The 21,575-nt window shown below is 35.8% G+C and overlaps 3 protein-coding genes across 3 annotated transcripts; all 3 read right to left on the bottom strand.

The window, feature by feature from the left end:
* Window positions 1-244: 244 nt before the first annotated feature.
* Window positions 245-1,172, bottom strand: LOC110746174 (Acyl-CoA N-acyltransferases (NAT) superfamily protein). Its single transcript, XM_021946387.2, has one exon. The coding sequence runs from the start codon at window positions 1,070-1,072 to the stop codon at window positions 425-427; it is 648 nt and encodes a 215-aa protein (XP_021802079.2). The 5' UTR covers window positions 1,073-1,172; the 3' UTR covers window positions 245-424.
* Window positions 1,173-1,927: 755 nt separating this feature from the next.
* Window positions 1,928-7,222, bottom strand: LOC110746176 (F-box family protein with WD40/YVTN repeat doamin). Its single transcript, XM_021946389.2, has 9 exons — window positions 6,986-7,222; window positions 6,686-6,892; window positions 6,026-6,080; window positions 5,130-5,228; window positions 4,557-4,660; window positions 4,078-4,167; window positions 3,661-3,800; window positions 3,028-3,112; window positions 1,928-2,453 (listed from the first exon to the last, which is right to left on the bottom strand). Exons 1-9 carry the CDS (start codon window positions 7,141-7,143, stop codon window positions 2,099-2,101), a joined length of 1,293 nt encoding a protein of 430 aa, XP_021802081.2. The 5' UTR covers window positions 7,144-7,222; the 3' UTR covers window positions 1,928-2,098.
* A 6,885-nt stretch (window positions 7,223-14,107) lies between these two features.
* LOC110746177 (serine carboxypeptidase-like 40) lies at window positions 14,108-18,272 on the bottom strand. The gene is made up of 7 exons (XM_021946390.2): window positions 17,670-18,272; window positions 16,470-16,577; window positions 16,111-16,385; window positions 15,070-15,330; window positions 14,762-14,973; window positions 14,534-14,639; window positions 14,108-14,409 (listed from the first exon to the last, which is right to left on the bottom strand). The coding sequence occupies exons 1-7, from the start codon at window positions 18,037-18,039 to the stop codon at window positions 14,251-14,253; spliced, it is 1,491 nt and encodes a 496-aa protein (XP_021802082.2). The 5' UTR covers window positions 18,040-18,272; the 3' UTR covers window positions 14,108-14,250.
* Window positions 18,273-21,575: the final 3,303 nt, after the last annotated feature.

Here is a 21,575-nt window from a genome sequence, read left to right as displayed (position 1 = left end):
TTCAGTACTATTGACCAAAATAAAATCAGTATTAATTGTTAAGGAGCATCAGGCACCCATCATCAAACAGAACAAACACACATCAACAATATAAATCTCTTATCAACGCACAATCATGTTTCTGAATCAGTAATGCATTCATAAACTAAATTATCAGAGTAACTATTAGCAGACAACAGAAAAAAAAAAAATTGGAGACACATAAACAAAAGACCCTGACAATAAACGGCAAATAAACAAAATATGACAACATAAACCACTCAAATTAGAGTATGTATTTAAACGTCAACACCTAAATACAAATACCATATAAGTTCTGAACTCTCAAATGCATTTTCCAAGTTGCAGTAAGCATCAAAACCATAGATTAAGTAAAACAACAGAAAATACACTTTCCCCAGTTCCCAATTTACCTCTCTCACTCTCATCCCGCTCTTGCCTCCGCCTTCGCATTCCCTCTCTCCACCTTTTTCGCCTCTGTCTTTTCCGGTTTCACTGCCTCCCCCGAACAACACCCACCACCATGTTCATGATGGTGATGATGGTGATGGTGATGCGCATGCCCATGCCCATGACCATGTCCATGTCCATGACTATGTCCATGTACCTTCTTCCCCTTCAGCTCCTTCCTCATATCATACGCATCTTCCCCATCGGCATAGTACTTAGCTTCAACATCATGAATCTTATACCCCAAAGTCTCCGTATACAAATTGAAAGCCGCCCGATTGCTCTTCCTCACATGAAGCGAGACGTACTCAGCTGCAAACACCTGTTCCATGGCGTTCTGGGCCGCGCTCATGAGCTTAGTAGCGAGGCCGAGTTTGCGGTGGGTTCGGAGCACGGCGAGAGAGGTGATGTGGCCATGGCACTCGTTGCTCTCCTCTTCCATCTTGGCTAGGACGTAGCCGACGATGCGACCGTTGTAGTCTTCGGCGACGTAGAGTAGCTGCGGCCATGAGAGGATGTGGTAGAGGTAGTATTTCATCTGGTAGTTCTCTGGGAGGCAGAAGAGGTTGCAGGCTTGCATGGCCAGGAGGTCGTCTATGGTTGCCTTGCGTATGCACACCATTTTTGGGGGATGGTCTAGGTTTCTAGGGTTAGGGTTTTTAGTTTGATTTGATTTTGGGGAAGAAGAAAATCAGAAAGTGAGTTCAAAGAAATGAAATGAGGGTTCTGATTCTGAATTTTTAATGAGATTGGCTTCGGGTGGGTGTGAAGGCTTGGGCTCAATCATGGGCTTAATCAAATTACACATGGGCTTAAAGTCTCTAATTTTCCCAAAAAGAAAACAAATTCTGCCTTTGTCACAAAAGCAAACTTTGGGGTTAAAGGACTTTATTTATTTATTATTAACTCGAAAAAATCATTTAAAAAAAAATATAAACGATAGTCTAAATTAGGGGTTTCTCACACACACAACTAAAATGCTATGAGATTCAAACCTGAGATATCTTTTTTGCAAGTCAAGACTCTTTATCACTGGGCTAGACCCCGTTAACTGCAAATTTCATTAGATAAATTCCAACAGCACAATATAACAAACACATTTGCAAGACAGTAAAAGCGCAAAACCTAAAAAGGGAAACAAAACCAATAAGCCCCAAAAAGGGAAATATGCATGATTAAGCTATGATGGAATTCCTCCTTTTTTCTTTTAAAAAAAACATATTTTTTTAACAATTTATATTTACCAGTTCTGCATCAGAAACAAGAAGGCCAGATAAGCAACTTCCATGTTTAATTTAAACGTTTTCTGTTACGTGTTCAATTCTGTGACTAGGTAAATTGGACCAACTATTTTTCTCAAGAACTATATTGAAAACAGGTTTGCATTTTTCAAGAATAAAGTGTCGTAGTTTGTCCAAGAACCAGAAGCTAAAGTATGAATCTGAGAAAAGAAAACAGGGAAATGGGGTCTTGACAATAAACCATAAACAACTGGAAACTGAGCGCATTTGAATGAAATGATTGATAATCATACATGAACTTTATATATCTACATTTATCATGAATATCATCATATCCTAGCAAAAACAGAATGGCCTCAGTCCAGAGTCAAGATCAACACCTAAGGAAAAAGAGTCGCCTCTCAGCCTCAGTCAAATTTCCAGATTCTAATGTACTTGCTGTTGTGTGTGGTGATAACCTTCTTCATCCCTACAGCCAAGCACGTAATGGGAGGCCGACAGCTTTTGAGAATGCTGTCAACGGCGGTATCTTCTGAAAGCCTTCTTCCCCTCGTTCTTTGTGTAGCCCCAAGTGTGTTTTGTGAACTTGGTGATAAATAACCGTCCAAGATGCATCTTGAAATTACTTCACCTGTGTTCTGATTCAGTAGACGTAGCACACCGTCTACTCCACCAACAGCCAAAGTTGATGCATCATTTCTCTGGTGTTGCATTGAATATACACTATTTTGACTCACTCGTGTCTTCCACAAAAGTCCCATCCTGAATTAGATAATGGAAGAACATGGTCAATCAACTACAACTGGATTACATCATCTGTTACTGTCAAAGGAGTGAGATCCAAGGGTGGAGGTGGCACCGACTAGGACAGAAAGAGTCAGGCTGGCCTATTTTTTAGGTTTTGTATACCACTTGTATGGATTCTATGAGTAGTTCACTCCAAGAGAACCCCTAAATGACTGTAAAGAAGGTGAAGATTCGAAAACCATAAAATGAATGAATTGGTCCCTATTGAGAAGCTGATTACAACGGATGGGCAATACTGACTACATTGACAAAAGCTGAACACGATTCATGAGAGGTACATGAACATCACAAATTGAAAGTTACCTCCTACAATTCTATTACAAATGTTGTTCTGTAAGAAGCTATTAGGCTCGACTTTTCTTTTCAGGGATTTAAAGTAATGCAAACCTAGTATTTAAAATTGTAATGATGTGGAAATATGGAAAAAGATAACATAGATTTCATCAGAAATTAGAAAGCTAAAGTATGAAATAGGTTTACTCAGGTAAGTTGAGATTCTTTAAATAACATAAGAAGTCATATTCCATACCTTAGGTCCCAACAAAATCCATATCCAGTAGCGGTTCCAGCAAATACTTGGTGAGAGCATGGGTTGAAACATAAAGTCTTTATGCCTGCCATGAAAAGTTTCAACTAGATTTATGCTCTCATGAATATAACTTACCACTCCATGAAAGAGGATTAATAAAACCCATAAATATATTACTTAGCATATATTATATGTCCCAACAGAGCCAACATTTCCAAACAACTGCAATGAGATCTCTTTCATTTCTCTTTCACATGAATACAATTCATTCAACAAGAACATAAGTGTACAACTAAGACTACATCCAGCAGTTATCAAGCACAAATAAATGTTAGAGAGTACAATTATGGCTTCTAGTTGATCCCATTTGCAGCCCACAAGTACTCACAAAAAAGAAAACAGAGAGTACTCTATTCATTTATAGTCAGTTAATAAGTTCAGATTTCAACTCTCTCTCTCTCTCTCTCTCTATAAAAAAACAAAAAATCAACTCCAGACAGAAGACAAAATTACTGTCCATGTTATGGGCATAAAAAGAAGCAAATATTTCAGAAAACAGCAGATATAAGATAACCATGGTTAGAATCCGATTGTACTCCAAAAGTTCTTGGTAGAGCAGGCATAAAATGTAACCTGAGGAATCTTGTGATCGTAACTTCACTACCCGCTCGCCAGATGAAAGTGCAGATAATGTGACACCGCCATGAGAAGAACCACTAAGTATCAACTGATCATCACTCAAACATAAGCATTTTACTGGCCCCTCATGTGCCCTACAATCAGGAATCAAAAGAAAATAACATGAAGTCCATAAACCATTGAGCAATATAAATGCATATTACAACAATACTGAGAATTTTAAGCCAGACAGGAAGTTTAATCTAAACTATATATCCCCTTGGCCCCTTTACAGGCAAGAATCTATCTCTCGCTTGAAAATGCATGTCTACAAGTCAAACGGTCTTCTTAAGCCTTATTCATTGGCTCTATTTTTACAGGAAAAAACAAATATAAACACCATTAAGAGAATGTATTTCTTGCAGTGCATACCTAATGATTTGAGAACATTTTCTACTGTACATGTCAAATACACGAACTGTCCCATCCTCACAGCCAACCACAGCCTCAGGATCGCAGTAACTGCATTCAGAGAAGAATGTAATATTTGTACACACCAAAAGCAAACTTTCAAATATATATATATTCCGAAACAGAAATAATCCAGTAAAGAGTTGAAGGACCTTCAGCAAGTAAAGCATCTTGTATAGCAGTCGAGTCTATAACAATAATAGTGGCAATACTAGTAACCTAAAACAGAATATAATCAATCAAAATTAGGGAATAGAAGCTCAAAAGTAAAATATTCAGACAATCAAACACTCAACCATTTGATGAAAGAAAGTAAATAATAAATCTCCAAGTTTAGGTTCTTTGTCTTTACCATGCATATTGCTGCTGATGAAGCAATGCATTTACCACTTACATTTACAACTAAAACTAATGACAGTATTATTATTTTGTCCACATACCGCATGCATAAACCCTTCGAAAAGGTTCCTTCATGTGAGGGAAATATTCTACTTATCCCATTCTGCCTCCATATGCATATACGAGTGCCAACCAAGCCAACAATCTACAGAAAAGTAAGAGGGTTGTATAGATATCAGAAAATTCCCTTAATAAAAGAAAACAACATGCTTTCAGTAAGTATAATTAATTGGATGCAGTAGCTATTCACATTGAAGATGAGAGGTCAATATTACCATGACAAATCATCCATATCAGTCTAAACTAGAGACGTAAACAAAAAAGGGGGGAATTATTTCCAAGGAAGCTAGAAGAATGTAGTAAGCTCAATAGCATATTTTACAAACACATATTCTGTCACATAATCAATGTTAATGCTACACTTGCACTTGTACGTTGATCTATTAAATGAAGATGCATACATGGCATTCCAATCCTACAAGAACGTGTGACTAGCAAACAACAACAGTCACTGTTACATTTTTTTTGGACTGATATTTGGTTTATAACATGGTTGATAGAATTTCAGTACATCTTGCTTAAATGAAAAACCAAAAATTAATAGTTCAACTGACCTTGCTCTCATCAAAATCAAAGTCAACTAAACGGGCTTTGTCTGGAATGGGATATTCCCCTACACATTTATAGCTCTCCAATGACCAAAGACGCATAACCTAGCATCAATGCCATGCCAAAAAGTAAGAAGAATTACACTGAAAATAAAGCTCGCGAAAGAATAACCACAAAACGATTGACAATTGTGTAGGTTCTGGAGTCTAGTACTACAAGCTATCAAACGGAGAAAGCCACCGAGCAGATCAAGCAAAGGCCAAGTTGCTCACAAAGATGTAACCTGTTGAAAGTTATGATAGAGACAACAGAAAAGGCTAGAAATGCAAAAGAGGCCTTGGCTTAGGTGGCAAAGCAGTGACGGTTGGTATAAAGTGGAAAAGTCTATACATGCAAGTTGAGCTAGTTTGAACCGACAAAAAAGGACCATTGATTCAATAATACTACTCTGCCCTCAAACAGAAAAATTATTTCACAGCCAAACTCATTTAGTTTAGATATGGCATTTTTTAATATGACCTTAAGCCAGATTCACCAGCTAAGCAGGGGACACTTCTACAAATGATACACATGTTGGCCAGATACCAATACGTATGATTTACATTCTATTGTAACAAGTCCACTAGCATATTCAAAAGCTAATAATAATTCGTAAGGTAACTTATTTCTTGCGTCAAGAACACGTCACACAGTATACAGTTGAAATATCACCATGAAAAAATATAGGGAGGACTAGTGGTGTAGGAACTTATAAGTTATGGAGCTTAAAATAATCTAATGTCCCCTTCTTAGTTCTTCTGTGGATTAGAAGTTTGTGCATTTAGATAATTATAAGTTATGGAACTTAAAATAATTTTATACATAAAAGCTAGCTTTGTAAGCTCTGTACAAGGGAAACTACCTTATCACCGACGCCAGTAAGAAGCAACCCCATCTTCGTTCGACACTGTTCACCCCTAATAGAAAGCAAGGTCAGAAAAATGATATCATCCCCGTAGAGAGCAGCAGGCCTAGGCTTCACATACACAGTAAGACAAATCCCCTCCCTCATCAATCTATGATCCTACTGACACTCATAGCCAACTAAACCAGACATGAAACTTGAGAATTTGTTTGATGCCTCAGGTTCAGAATCTTGTAACACCAAATACAGAAATTATAATCTTAATTGTGATTAAAATTGAAATACGAGGCGTGAAATATCTCCTGAGGTTTAACAAGCATTAGGGTTCATATTTGTTTGCCCCTCTCAGTTAATGAGACAACTGATTTCTTCACTAAAGGTCTTCACAAGCAATGATCCGAGTTGTTAAGTTCCAACTTCTTCGATGCACGACCCCTTGATTAACTGCTAGATTGTTTTGGTTATTGACACATCTAAAACCTTCATGTATTGTAATTCTTTTTTGGTCGAATCATGTAAAATGTAAAGACACACAATTATTCAAAAAAACTCTACATGAACGAAGAATCACAACAATTCCATCATACCCAACAATAAAACTATAAAGGTAAAGGAAAAAAAGGAGGTAAAATTGAATTGTAAGGACAAAGGCAGTACCCAACAGAGTGACCCCTCAAGTGATCAACACGAATCCGACGTTCCTGTAATGCCAGTCTATGACGCTCCACAGCCATCTCCTCCAAATAAGCCTTCCAAGATTCCTCAGGACATTCTTTAGACCTATTGCTGGAACCCAAAAGACCCGTCTGCCATCGCTTGCAGTACAACAACTGGAGCAACTTAGACTTGTTGATAATTGCACTCCTGCATTGAACAAAAACCCATTGAAAATTCACCTTCGAAATTCCGGATGAACAAGAAGAACAAATAGTTGAAAGAGAGAGTGGGAGAGCGTACCAGGATTTGCATACGACGGAACAACTTGCGAGGTCGAAGCAGTCGAGGAAAGAGAAGATGATGCAAAGGATGTCGTGTTGGAGAGAGCCGACTGTGGTCGGAGCTCTTGCTCTTGAGCTTCTGCGCGGCCTCTTCTCGCCGGCGAGAGAGAGATCCATATGTGGTGGTAAGCTTCCGGGTTCAACGTCTGGTGGAATTTATTTTTTTGAGTCTCTGTCTATCTGCTGGTAAAAGTTGTCGAGTTTTGGGTCTATATTTTTATTAGATATTTATAAATAAACCCAATCCTAGACATGTATTTATAAAAAAACTCAAATACTATTTAAATATAGAAACACACCCAAAATCAACCTCACAATCAACAATTGTATGTTTTTTGGGTGTATTTATAAATGGGTTTTGAGTGTATGTAATGATGGGTTTTGAGTGTATGTAATGATGGGTTTTGGGTGTGTTTATAAAGTGTTTTGGGTGTTGGTTTTTTTTTATAATTTCAGCCCCCATTTTAGGTGTTTTAGTGAAACTCCCTATTTTTATTCCGGCGAAAAAAGAACGAGAAGGTCTCTGACTCTCTGGTTAGTCCCACTAGTTTGAATAGGACTCGATTAATGTCTTTGAGTAGGTTGTGTGATAATCAATTAATTTAATTGAAAATGCATCCATATGATATTTTTGAGCAAAAGGTTACGGTGGCCCAAAAACAGAAAACACTAAGAATATTTTCATAAAATAAAAACAAATTCATGTGTACTTGTAGAAAATAAAAAAAAGTTGTTTTCATTCTCGTGGAAAACGTTTTCATAAAAATAACTCACATATTATTATTTCAAATTGTACTACCAGACACGTTTTCATTGTTTTTGTTTTCTGAAGATGTTTTCTAATTAATCTACTAGACGCATTTTCATTTCCTGAAAATGCAAATTCGTTTTTGTGTTTTCATTCTCTGAAAATATTCTCTGAAAATATTATCCGAAAACGTTACTACACACTTCTCTTTGTTTATCATATATTCTAAGTTTACCCCAACTTCTAATTCAAGTTTTCACAATTTCTAAGAAAACCACACTATCTTTCCAAACCGTCCCTAAATACACACCCAGTAGAAAAAAATAAAAAATAAAAAACACATTAAACTCACACTCCACAGCCCACTATCAAATGAATCGACAAGCTCTTTCCAATTGTCAATGCAATCTTGATATGGACTATACCAATCAAATGCTTGGAGGTTGGAATGATTATGCCTAATCAAATGTTTACATATTTGGATCCCTACACAGACCATCATTCATCATTCTTGGTGCACAAAACATGGTAAAGACTTCGAATCTCTGCCAACAACATGTTTCATTTGAATTTTCAGATCAGTTTGCATTTGGATTTTCAGATCAGTTTGAGGAAATGAACAAGTAATTTTTACAGGAAGATCATTCAACTGTTGGTAGGATAGCCATGCACAGCACAAGCACGAGATGAACAGTGCTAAGAAAGAAGAGCCACGACTATTATTTTTTTAGGAAATAACAAAGCGAAGGCCTCTGTTTTAGGTAACAAAGAGCTATTGGCTATCCTTATATAGCTCTTTATTTAACCACAACAGAAATTACTTGCTTAATTTGAAGAAGAAGAGTGGTGGGGTGTGTGTATAGATGTACTAGGATTAAGTATTAAGTTGGATGACTTTTTTTGTTTTTTTCCACAATAATAAAACTTAAGAGTTTATTGATTTAAGTATTGAGGAGAACAAAAAAAAAATATGGGGTTTAAATAAAAAAGACTTTTTTTAATCTCAATGTTGGGATCACAAACAATTTATAAACAACTAGTAAAGACTTGCAGCAAAAGATTTAAAAAAATTATTTTGCACTTGACATCAAATATCTCATCCCCTAAAAACACTTCCACCCATTTGCCATGGCAGAGGGCAAGGGCAAGGCAAGGGCTGTTACTATTTACATGAATAGTGGCAGCCATTACAAAAGGTTGTGGTGTTTCCACCCATTGCTATGACAATCAGTATTCACATGAGATATGAGGAGAGGAATTTGTATAGAGTTTTGGTGTGGGAAGTGAAGAATATGACTAAGTATTTATTTTAAAAAAATTCTGAAATTTTTTGTTTTTTTTGTTGGAGTTGTTGACTTCAGCAAACCCAAGCTAGAGGTCAAGCTGGTTTGGCCTGTGGGCTGGCTCAGTTGCGTGGGTCCCACAACTTGCCCTGGCAAGCGTGGCCCGTTGGAAGCGCTTCCCTGGGCTTGGGCCCTGTCCTACTCGGGCTGGAGGCAACGGATGAAAGGGCTCTAATATCACTTGCACCAATAAAAAAAAAAGGCTTATTATCACAAAACGTCCTTGACATTTGCGAAACTATCACATTGCATCCTTAAAGTTTTTTTGTGTCACTTATGGTCCCTAACGATAATATAGGTGCTCTTAAATAGTCCCTCCGTCAAAAAAACTGTTAAATCCAGGGATATAATCGTCAAATCAATCCAAAATTATATAATAAAAAAATATTTTTTATTTTCTTTCCTTCTCTCTTTCTTTTCTTCTTCTTCTTCTTCTTCTTTCTCTCCGCCTTTCTTTTCTTCTCTTCTTCTCTCTCTCTGTTTCTCTTTTTTCTTCTTTTTCTCCTTTTCTCTCTTTCCTCCTCTTTTCTTCTTCTTTTCCTTCGCATGGCTGTTTCTTTTTCTTTTTCTTTCCTTCTTTGTTCCTCATTTCTTCTCTCTCCAAAAGCTACTGTGACTGCAAGATGGTCTCCGAGCTCACTCTAGCTTCGTTTGGCTTTAAATTACGGAAATTGCACTAAAACCTTCCCCATTCTTGTACGGATGCAACTGGGAAAGCTGGATCATCGGGCTCGAGTGCTCTGTGTTGCTCAAGGCAGAGAGAGGCCTGGGAATGGATTGGAACCCCATCATAATTGTAGTTCGTGGGTCGGGTCAAACTCGACTGCTGATGGGTTTAAGGGGTGGTCCGATTCCGATAATGGAGAAGATGCATTGGATTCACAGAGGAGGAAATGGTTTGGAGGTAATGCTTGTTTGAATAGATTGCCGTTTTCTTTTTACCTCTTTTGCTCTGTATGGCTAGTGACTCTTGTGGAGTAGTTTGCTCACAGGGACTGTGGGAGCTAGAGTAGCAGGAGCCGTTTTTGTTGTGGGGCTTACTTTTGCAGCATTATCTTTGGGAAAACAAAACAATTCCAGTGAGGAGAGAAGAAGAAATGAGGAACAAAGAAGGAAAGAGGAAGAAAAAGAAACGGCCATGCGAAGGAAAAGAAGAAGAAAAGAGGAGGAAAGAGAGAAAAGGAGAAAAAGAAGAAAAAAAAGAGAAACAGCGAGAGAGAAGAAGAGAAGAAAAGAACGGGCGGAGAGAAAGAAGAAAGAAGAAAAGAAAGAGAGAAGGGAAGGAAATAAAAAATATTTTTTTAAATATAATTTTGGATTGATTTGACGATTATATCCTTGGATTTAACAGTTTTTTTGACGGAGGGACTATTTAAGAGTACTTATATTAACGTTAGGGACCATGAGTGATACAAAAAAACTTTAAGGACGCAATGTGATAATTTCGCAAAGGTCAGGGACGTTTTGTGATAATAAACCAAAAAAAAAAGCCAAAATTAAATATTCAATCTAGAAAGAAAACCAAAAAAACAGTAGGCCCGTAAAAGTTCCCTACCTAATTGAGAGTTCAAATTATTAGTAACAGTAGAGATTTTGGCACACATAATGAAATAGCATTTTCTCTCAGCTTCAGGTGGTTTGAGCGGGTTGAAAGAGGAAGCCAAATGTGACCGGTTCTTATAACTACAACATATATTATATACATGGGTTGAGGAGGATTGTTGACCTGAAAAACCAAAATCTGGGTTTGGCTCCCTTGGATTAGATGAGATGGCCTAATGCTAATTTGTGTGTCATGAGTAAGAATGTAGTGATTACATTAGTTCATTTGTCTTTAATTGTTAACACTCACTGTATCCATAAAAGACATAAAATTAAAATTGCTAAACAAAAAATTATAAAAACTACAACGCTAGGATTATTTGTTGGCGAGTCCTTATTTAGTTAAGATTTTGGTTCCTTATTATTTTAGGTTTTTGGCTACTTACATATTTGTCTAGTCCTATTATAATTGAGATTTATTTCTATTTTATTTAGGGTTGTACTTTTTATAAATACCTCAATATTGGAGAAGAATACATAATTGAAAATTTGCCCAACTTTATTTGACATTATTATTATTATTAATATTTTAAAACTAAATATTTTATTTCTTTATTTTATTCTAAAAATTGCAAAAAAGGGGATTTGAGGTTTGACATTTGGATTTATTATCTTCCCATTTTCATCCAACATTTGTACGGTTAAGGGGGCCATTTGATAACCATTTCAATTTTAGTTTTTATTTTTCATTTTTCATTTTTTGTGCTAGAGTATAGAGGAAAAAGAGGGAGAATGAGAGTGAGGATGAGATTGAGAGAGAGAACATGAGGGGAGGATGAGAGGAAGGAGAAACAAAAGTGAAAACAAAAACTTGAAAGTGAAAACAATTTGAAATAAATTTCAGTTTTTTGTTTTTGTTTTCACTTTTGTCCGGATGTTCACATCCTGAAGTCCGCATAAGAAAGCTAGCTTTGTGTATAGGTCTTAAGGATGTTCATTAATAAAGTATAAATTTGGGTATTGTTAAGGCATATCACACATCGTTTGCTGTTAATAAAAAAGTAACAATATGAAAATAAGGATATATATATAGTATATATTTACTTCATTATGGAGTTTTTTTTCCATAAATTTATAATTCTAACTAATTTACCATATTGCAATGAATCTCTACAGTATCGTGAATATTTCTTCAAGATTTTTTTGCAAGTAGCGTTATTAGATAAAATAATATTTTTCTAATATTTGTTCTTGTACATTTCATCCCAAATTTCCATAATTTTCAATTTCTTTCGTTCTAGTAAGAGCCATATTTGATGTAAATATATACTTGCATTCATATTTAAATGGGAAATTTACACAAATACCATTTGAATTATTAGGCATGTGTGCATTTACCACCATATAATTTTATTTTTTTTGACAATTATGTGCCACCTCTTTTTTATTTTATTTTATAATTTTATCTGTTTCTATAAGTACTTATTTAGGAGTGTTTCTGAAAGGGTTAAAAGAGCTTTCTTACAGCAAAAAACAATTTTGATAGTGATTTTTGAAGTGCTTCTTTAGGAATCACTTTCAATAAAAAATTTGACGTTCTTTTATCAGAAATACTTATAAAAAAGAGTACTTCCTACATAAGCATTTTCAAACGATCGCTAAGTTTGGTAGGTGCGTGAGTACAGTGAGACAGTGAGAGAGAACCCACCAACTTTGTTCTTTTTGTCTCTCACATCTCATCCACTTATCTGATCTGGGTGGTAGTTTCTCTAAAACCGATTGTTTCATTCTTTCTTGTTCTATATATATCCATTGATGCTTAGCTTGTAACTTTGCAAGAAATTTCCTTTGGTTCAAGTACTTTTCTTTTTGGTACCTACATTAAACATTGGCATTTGTCATGGCATTTAAATGTGATTAAATTGAAATTTAAGGCATGAAATATCTCATGAGGTTGAACAAGACTATAATGCTAGGGACACCAATTTATATATTAATTTCTGCTCATTATCTGATATGGAGGATGACTTGGTAGTCCATATCAGCTAGCTGTTGAGAAGAATTTTATTTCTATTGGTTTTACTTTTTTCTTGGATATTTGGGGCGTGACATGTAAACCCAAAGTTAGACATGAATTTGGTTCAATAGAGGATGCCTATGATTTTTACAATCAAAACGCAAGAGAAGTTGGGTTTAGTCTCAGAATAGGCGAAGTAGCCAAATCAGTCAAATCGTTTCCTTGAGATAAACATAGCCATGTGAAACTGAAAATCATATCTACAATCATTACACCAAAGTATAAAATCAATCATAATCAAAAGTAGCTATCAATGCTCAAATTACCACACTCATGCCCTTATCTTTCTTTTTTTTTTTTGTTGAGAAATTATGGCATTGTATTCATAATTCAGACAAAAAACTACTAGCCACAAAGGGCTAATACAAACTAGCTACAAAGAGCCATTACAATAACGGAGCGATCTAACATAAAAAAAATAAGGCAATATAGGGCTCCTCCACTAACGATCACGCAGGATCAAAGAAACTATAGACATCACAACTAAGAGTGCAAACTCAGAACAACTAAAACAAGATAAAGCTTGAAAATACCACATCTATGGTGAGCTAATCTTCCCGCATCTATGGTGAGCCAATCTTCCCCTTTAGTTTCCTTCATCCTCCCACATCTATGGTCAGCCAATCTTCAACATTAAGTTTTAGACATCAACCTCTTATAGATAGTCTCCATTCTTCCTCCAAGTTAGGCAACATATCCGCATTATGTCTTGAATGCACATGAAATGTAAGCATTTTGCTAGTCTAGTCCTCCCTATCAAATATTGTGTAACCAAAGAAATAATCAAGCCTAATTTGTAAAAGAAGTTTATGTCTAACATGCATGATCAACACTTGGAACCAATAAAAGAGAGTATCTCGAATTAGTTATGCACACCGTCCAGAAAAGCTACAATATGCAATTATGGCGGAGCCATGTAGGGACTAAAAAGGGTTCCAGACCTCTTCTCAACTCTTTACTCTCTCTCTCTCTTCCCTTTCTTTTTTTTTTTCTTCCCCGCCATTTCACTCTCCTTTTCTCTCTCTCTATGTGTAAATAATTTAATGTTGTGTTTATTAATTGAATTGAATATTGAAGGAGGATAAAAAAGGTTTCATATATACAACAATCATATATAACTTGATGTGTAAAATTTGTAATTTAAAAGCTTATTTCTTGATTTTTACTTTAGGGGATATTGGTTCAGAAAAATAATGCGCAAGAAGCTCTACGAGAACTTTGCAGTGTTTATGCTCTCATTCCCTTCACTTTTATATTTCGCAAGAGGCCCCCTCTAACATCAATTTATGGCTCTGCCACTTATAGATACTTTGGGCATTTTGGACTAACTATAAAGCTTACAAGACAATCTTTAGGGGGGTAGGGGTTCAATTGAAAAGGCAATTGTTATGAACTTTTATTAATCAATGAAAATAAATTACAACTAGAAGAGCGAGAAATCAAGTGACCTTGTGTGGACTAAAAAATCAATAACAAGGTAATGACATTCTGATAGCTAGAAATATTTAAAGAAATTAGGTATATCTTGTAGTATCAGGGAGTGGTGTGTCATCAAGGAAGTGCTTGATGAGGGAAAGTCCTCTTGCAGGCTGATAGCTTGGCACTTGATGCCCTGCCTCTCTCACTGTAGCAAATGTTAGCTCTCCTTCATGCACTTGTGTGTAACCACCAACCTGTTACACAAGACAAATATATAATATATATAAATAAAACATCCAAAATAATTAACGCCAAGGACTTTCAAAGACGTGGTTTTGAAAATCCAAAGACAAAGCAGATGGAGAAATGAGAAGCTACCTCTCCACCAAGAAACCAAGCATGCCATTCAGTCTTTACTGGAAGATTCAGCTTTTCAATAGAATATTTTGTTGAAGTGACTGGTACCCTTCCATCTATGTCTCCACTGCACTCATTATTTCCATAAGAATGAGCTGGTATTAGCTTTAGATTTGAAGTACTGAAACTCCAGAAAAGCAAATTGCAAGTTTAAGATGATGAAGAAGAAGAAGAGTATCAAAATTTCACCTAAAAATCCACACTCGAACATCATTAGCCAGGAACTCTTTTATAAGGGGCAGTACGGTCGATGGACTATCGCCCCAGTTTGTGATAACATCACTGCATGGTTCCCAGTCATGTGTGAGTTTAGTGACATTGGCATGGAGAGCTTGTTGAACGTCTGGCCGGTTCAAATAACCATAAGCATAGTACTCGCTGCACGGGTCGAATTCGAATATCTGCAGCTCGGCAGTTCAACACAACAAAATGTTTTGAAAACAGCAGATATTAAATATCTACATGCAATATAATTAAGGGCGTTGTTTTTAACTCACTGAAGCCTTTTTGGGTTTTGCAGTGAGGTTGGAGGAAAGGCATGAGGAGGCATAGATGTTGTAAATGTCAATGTAATAGATATCCTTAGAGGCAGCATCAGCGGCATCACTGCACTCCTTAGGCTGCTTTGTGGCATTGGGTGAAAAATCACAATATTTGTTGATTTTGTTTGCAGTTTGATCCGAAATGAGGGCGTGGCTTGCTAAGTAGTCGTACATTCCTCTTGAATCAGTTTCATCGTTAATCACTGCATTTCCAATCTGCATCATGCGCCAAATAAATTTTTACTTACCCAAGAAGGGTGACAATTCGAAGTAAAAAAAAAAAATAGCCAAAAAAATTATCGGAAAATAAAACATTATTTTATTCTTAATACTACACAAACCAAACATGGGAATAAAAGAAATGAAAATGACCCTCATTTTTTAGTGTTATCAGAATCGACAAATGAACATCTTCCATTCCCATATTCTGAGATTAGACATGAGAGTTTCATTTCGACCAAACTAGAGACCTAACAATAGTGGATTTCTTACCCAATATTGTACGAGCCCGACACAGACTTCCCAACATATAGAACTTTTTTGTTTCTTTACCCAATTTATGGATTTATACTCGATCATATTCCACTTGATGCTTTCATTACAACATACAATAAGCAAATTTATACGGACAAAAGGTAGGCAGTGGGCATGATCACATGGCCCGAACCAAAGGAACTAAAGGGCCAGCCCACAGCATGTGCAACCACAGGAATCAAAAACAGAAATGATGATGACTAGACCAAGAATTATGAGAAACTAAGAGTAAAAGAGATATATGATGACAAATAGGAAAGTATTTTGCTCCACCAAATGTGGGCATTTGGCCACTTGCCAGAGGGGCCAATGCAAAGCATTTTCCCAAGACCTTTACAATTACAACTTTCACTAACTACCAAGAATCCAAGAACATACTACCAAATAAAGTCTAAATTCCAATTATTATTAGCAATAGATTTTTACTTCACAACACAGAGAGAGAGAGAGAGAGAGAGTTACCAATATGCCCTTGAGGTTGATAATTGTCTTGTTAGCCCTCTTATTATGGTAAAGAATAGTATGTGCAAGTTGAGGTACATAATGCCCTGCATAGCTTTCACCAGAAATATAAAACTCTCTGTCCTTGTATTCTGGAAATCTCTCCAACCAATTCAACAAAAACACATAATTATCTGCAGCTGTTCTACTATCCCCGCTGGTACCATAGTCAGATGTTTTATTTGAGTAAGAAAATCCCACCCCGGCAGGGGACTCAAGGAACAAAACATTAGCAGCTGAGAAAAAAAAAAAGAAAAAGGATCAATATCTTTAAGCATTGAAAATCATACTTTAGTCCCTTTTAATTGTGTTTGATTTACCATAGTTCCATGAAAATCTGTTTCTGTAAAGTGTTTTTCCATCGCTGTGGATTCGGAACGGTCCAAGCTCTAGCATTGCTCCATAGCCAAGAGAAGAACATCCAGGTCCTGTGAAGAGATTAAGTCATTGCAACGTTTAAATTATAGACACACAGGTAATATAATTATTAAATTGCCATCAAACAAATAGATAATGTCACTGGATCCAATTCACAGAGCTTAATGCACGAGGAAGTTATAGTCTTCACAGTCTCTCTCTCTCTGTACCCAAAAAAGTAGATTCATTATATTAATGATAAATAATTGAGCTGCATGTTATCAACCAAGAACTTTCTCAACGTTGAATTTTAAATTTTTGTATATTCCCCAATATACAGCTACAGCTTGAGCGCCGGGATATCCTCCATAGGAGTGAATTCTGGGATTTGTTATCCCAGCCATTCCGCAAATTAAAGAGGGCGGCAGGAAGCCACCTGGGGAATGTGAATGAAAGTTGAAATGTTTCTAACAATAACAAATTTAAAATAATGAGTAATGCTAATTAATTATTCTTAAAGAAAATACGAAGGAGGGCAGTTTGTCCATCGTGCATGAATCATTGTCAACTATTGATGGATGCAAATCCTAGCGTAAGTTACGATTAACAGTGATCCATGTGTGTTTGAGCCATGATCACAATGCGGTGGTTGCCAGACCAAAATCACTATATAATAATTGACAATTGATGAATAAGAACTATAGATTATTAAGCCTGTTTTGTATTCAACTTGAATTCAACTTTGAATAGGATACCAAACGCCCTTGGTTAATAAGCACTATTATTTTCGGTACTATCAATAATTGATGAATATAATATTGGGTGTAGAATATTCTTTTAATGGTCACCTCCAGCCAAAGAAATCTAGCAACCATCATGCAAAGGTGTGGTACACTACAAAGAGTGGTTAGAGTTGTTGAGTGGCTAGTACCAAACTAGAATCGTGAAATTTTCATTTATTTTGTTGGCATTTTAATGGGATATATTTTCATCCCTTTAAATACCCAAAAACTAAAAACAATAGAGTTAAAGGAAAGAATGTATGCACGGACAAAGAAGAGATCACAATCAACCACGCATAATTTTCCTAGCAATGACAAATTATACCAGCATCATTGAGCTGGTGACGTTGACTACATTGCAAGAGTAGGAAAGTAATTTACCTCCATTGAGCCATAGAAGAAGACGTGAGGAATCCTTAGCCTTCTCCGCTTCAACAAAATAGTAAAAGAGTGCACGGCCTGCTTCTTTATCCACTGTAACATACCCACCATACTGAGAGAAATTCACATGGGGTTGTCCAGGCAAGCTATCAATCCTGTCCTTCTCCTTCAACCCCTCCTGAGGATGAATTTTGGCTCCATTGGCGTGAAGAATTGCCTCGAATTGGCTCGTGTCGATGCCCGCGCCTTCCTTCAACTTGGACTTGTAAAGCCGAGCAAGTGCTTGCGATTGCTTGTTCCCAAGGATTTGAGCTATGAAGCAAGAAAGAATGAGAACTAAGAAAAGAAGTAAACAAGGCTTGTTTTGCATTTTGACAGTCCTATGAATTAAGGAGAGAAAAAAAGATATATGAATTAAGGAGATCAGAGGCCTTGGATTTTTGGGTTTGGATGCAAAGAAGGAATGATTGTTCTAAGAAATCTCCACGAAAGGCTATGGGAGGTCACTCAGTCTTATATGACAAGAAAGAGGGACCAGAGGACTTTGTATGTTCTTAGTCACCGGTCATGTTATGCCATGTGAGTTGTGTTTAGGGAGTGGTTTAGTCATTTACTAACACATACATTTTAATTTATATAAAATGAAATGATCGAACCTGACAAAGGAAATGAGTAACAAACCTTAGCTAGCGCAGGGCCGGCTTCTAAGGAAATCCGCCTTCTTCACAAAATTTATTATAACATATTTTTGGTCATGATTTGCATCGCTCCTGAAAATTTGTCCACTTAAGATGATGACCAGAACAAGAAGTTAATTCCTTCTCCGTGGGACTTGAAATGGAGACCACAAAAGTTCTCTAGCTTCATTTCTTGCGCCTGTTATTTTTATTTTGTTTTTTTTTAATCGTAAAGTACTAACTTTTAGAGCATATCCCAATGGTTATAAAAACAACTTACTAGTAACGGGGATAACATTTTCTCTCCGATGGTTAAGTTAAGAGAGAATATGCGAAGTGACCCCAAGCAGTTGTAGATCGAAAGTTGTAAAAGTCAATGCGTTATTTTTGTCCTAAAATTTCCTCGCGTGAAAGAATCCGCGGCCAAAAGGCAAAAGGCAAAAGAACTTTGAATCATTTGTAACAGATTTTAAGAACAGAACTTTCCACAAGCATTCATTATATCATCCAAAACAAGAAGTGGGAGCCGCACTTAAACTTTCCAGGAACATTTTAATATATTTTTTTAGGAATTTTTTTTATTGAGAGAGATAATAATATACTAAATTCATACACACTACATTGATGCTAGGACTCGAACTCAGTATCTTGCCTGGATGCGCAATTACTCCAAACCACTACACTAGTAGATCCTTTACAACATCTAGTTTCATCTTATTTGTCATATTTGTCACAAGTTACAATGTGAAATTTTGACAGGTGAGAGGAGGATTTCAACTTAGACATCAAGCATGGCATTGCCAAAGAATTAACATTTATTATATTGTATCATTAAGAATCTTAATTATCATTTTTTTATGATACAAGGATCCCCATCGAATTCATAAATTGTTTCAGGGTACAATGATTTTAAGGCCATAATTTTAAGAAAATTACAATATCAAATGCAAATATTATCTCTATTATACCCTTATTTCTTAGCAACTTCATCTACAACAAGATTTGCCTCTCGATAGACATGACGAATCGGACCAAACTCGAGCTTTATGTAAGTCTCATAATGTTTGAGAAAATAAAAAATAATCTCCATGGGGAAAATTGCCAGTCCTGTAACAATCCAAGTAGGACCTGAGAATCGCCTTCAGTAATTAATATAAGAGGAGAAAATTCAAATCATTTGGCATGGATAAGACCATGTTTCAGAACCATCCCCATCTTTCAAAGCTGAAGAGAAACCAATTGGAATATTGTTCATACTACCTTTATTGTTCCATCATTATTACGTATAACAAAACTAGTTGAAGATTTTCCAGAGGCACAACCATCAAAACTTGTTTTATTTTTTATTTTTTATAAATACAAACAATAGTCTAAACTACAAAATGGGATTCTCTCACACACACACACTATATCAAGATGCAAAGGTGGCTTTGGGGTGTGCAAGGTGGGGTGCATTTTTGCTCACCACTTTAACCCAAAGTGTACCCTCACCACCCTTCTCAACATTTGTCCATTGACATAACCATGGTTGCATAAATACAAAGTAAAGAGTTAATTATAGTTATACCAAGGAACACGTGTCAAGTGTTGAGATGGGTGGTGAGAGTACACCTTGGGTTAAAGTGGTGAGTAAAAATATTCCCACGCAAGGTGGGTCCTTGCACATGGCCCCAATTATTTTTTCTTCTTGTTTTACAATATATATTATTTTATTATTATGTGTCATATATTTGTTCTATCTTAATATATGATATTCGCATTAAAAAAACTCAATATATGATATATCCATATCCAAAAGGAAATTATATCCCTTGCTTCTTTTAAGTTGATCCTTGATTTTATGTTCCTTGTTGAATTATTTGTTTGATAATCTATTATAATATTGATAATAAAAAAAGATATAGATATTGATGAGTACTTTTAAATTTGCTATCAATATGAATGCCCCAATTCTTTTTATATATTTTTTGTTCAAGACTTTGTTCTAGGAGGTCATATTACTAATTTTGTACAGGGCACCTAAAATCTCAGAGTCGGCCCTGCCAAGATGTCATGGGAATTTGAACATGTGACCACTGGTCTGCAAGTTAAGGTCATTTTTCACTAAGTTAGACCACGTTGGCCATCAAAACTAACTTTAAAGTTGGAGGTGGTGGCTCCCATTTAATGTTTTTAGAAAGACCCATGACATGTTTACTTATAAGTAATCAGAATAAGAAGAAACGGAATAGGATAAATAAGGAATAAGAATCAATCAACTAGGAGGGATCTGATTTCCATTGCTTTGAATATTTGATTAAGGATTTTTAAGTGAAATTCGTATATTAAATGATTTCTCATGTATAAGTAAATGCATGGAAAATCATGAATGAAAATAATTCACTTTCTTATAATTTCCATTACTTGTAAGTAAACATGCTAATTTTTTTTATTGAATATCCCAAATTAATCATACAAAATTGTTACCTGAAAATGATGAGAAAACGCCTTTTTTTTTTTTTTTTTCCTTGTGCTTTTTCTTGGTAGAAAAAAATTGAAAGAAGACAAGAGGTGTGGTGCAATGATTGATACTTGAATGTCGACATGCAAGGAGTGGTATGTGCCTTGTAGTGCGTCTTTCGCTATCATAGTGAATATAGAAGGGATATGGATAACATTCATAGGACGTATAGTATAGGATGGGTGGTTAGGGATTCCTTCCCTCAATAAACTTACTTTTGGCATTTTGCTTGGACGGTTTGTCAAATAGATTCAGTCAAATCGAGCTTCTAGCACCGATTGTTCAATCAATTTGAGCTAATTTCGGTTTAGAAAATTATAGTTGGGGTACTTCTTCGTATTTCTTTTCCAATAAAAATGTGGTAGATCTTTTTTCGTCTTTCTTCCATATATCGATATTGGAGAAAGGGGATTCGAATAGAATACTAAGGTACTTAGTAAGTGATAAGTGCATTATTTCCTATATTTTTATACCTCTTATATTTGGTTTTTGTAGAGAAATTAATTAAAAAGAAACATTATTATCTTACTTTTCTAATTTTCAGCTATTCTGCGCTCTTGGAAGGATTTCAACTAAAAATTGACTTTTCGTATGAATTTTAGCGCAAGGCCAATTGGAGAAGAAAGCTAAGACATTTAAGATCATTGTGTCAAAGTTTCATAATTTTCTACTAAGCCAAATGCCCCAGACTTGCAAGTCAAGACAGCCTAAGTTGAAATCCTGTCAGAA

Source organism: Prunus avium, chromosome 2 (genome assembly GCF_965620075.1).
Source record: "Prunus avium chromosome 2, drPruAviu1.hap1.1, whole genome shotgun sequence".
Lineage (NCBI taxonomy): Eukaryota > Viridiplantae > Streptophyta > Magnoliopsida > Rosales > Rosaceae > Prunus > Prunus avium.
The sequence above is the reverse complement of the archived record's forward strand: the minus strand, read 5'-3'. Positions and strand labels throughout refer to the sequence as shown.

Bases quoted from the DNA above. Each gene is read 5' to 3' on its own strand.
- LOC110746176 (XM_021946389.2), bottom strand. From the start codon at position 7,143: ATGGATCTCTCTCTCGCCGGCGAGAAGAGGCCGCGCAGAAGCTCAAGA. The intron at 4,168-4,556 runs GTATGTGGACAA...CTCTGAATGCAG, and splicing joins TCGAAGGGTTTATGCATGCG to TTACTGCGATCCTGAGGCTG. The intron at 3,801-4,077 runs GTATGCACTGCA...TCCTGATTGTAG, and splicing joins AAATGTTCTCAAATCATTAG to GGCACATGAGGGGCCAGTAA.
- LOC110746177 (XM_021946390.2), bottom strand. From the start codon at position 18,039: ATGCAAAACAAGCCTTGTTTACTTCTTTTCTTAGTTCTCATTCTTTCT. The intron at 16,578-17,669 runs GTAAATTACTTT...ATCTCTTCACAG, and splicing joins TCTTCTATGGCTCAATGGAG to GACCTGGATGTTCTTCTCTT. The intron at 16,386-16,469 runs GTAAATCAAACA...TTTTTTTCTCAG, and splicing joins CAGATTTTCATGGAACTATG to CTGCTAATGTTTTGTTCCTT.
- LOC110746174 (XM_021946387.2), bottom strand. From the start codon at position 1,072: ATGGTGTGCATACGCAAGGCAACCATAGACGACCTCCTGGCCATGCAA.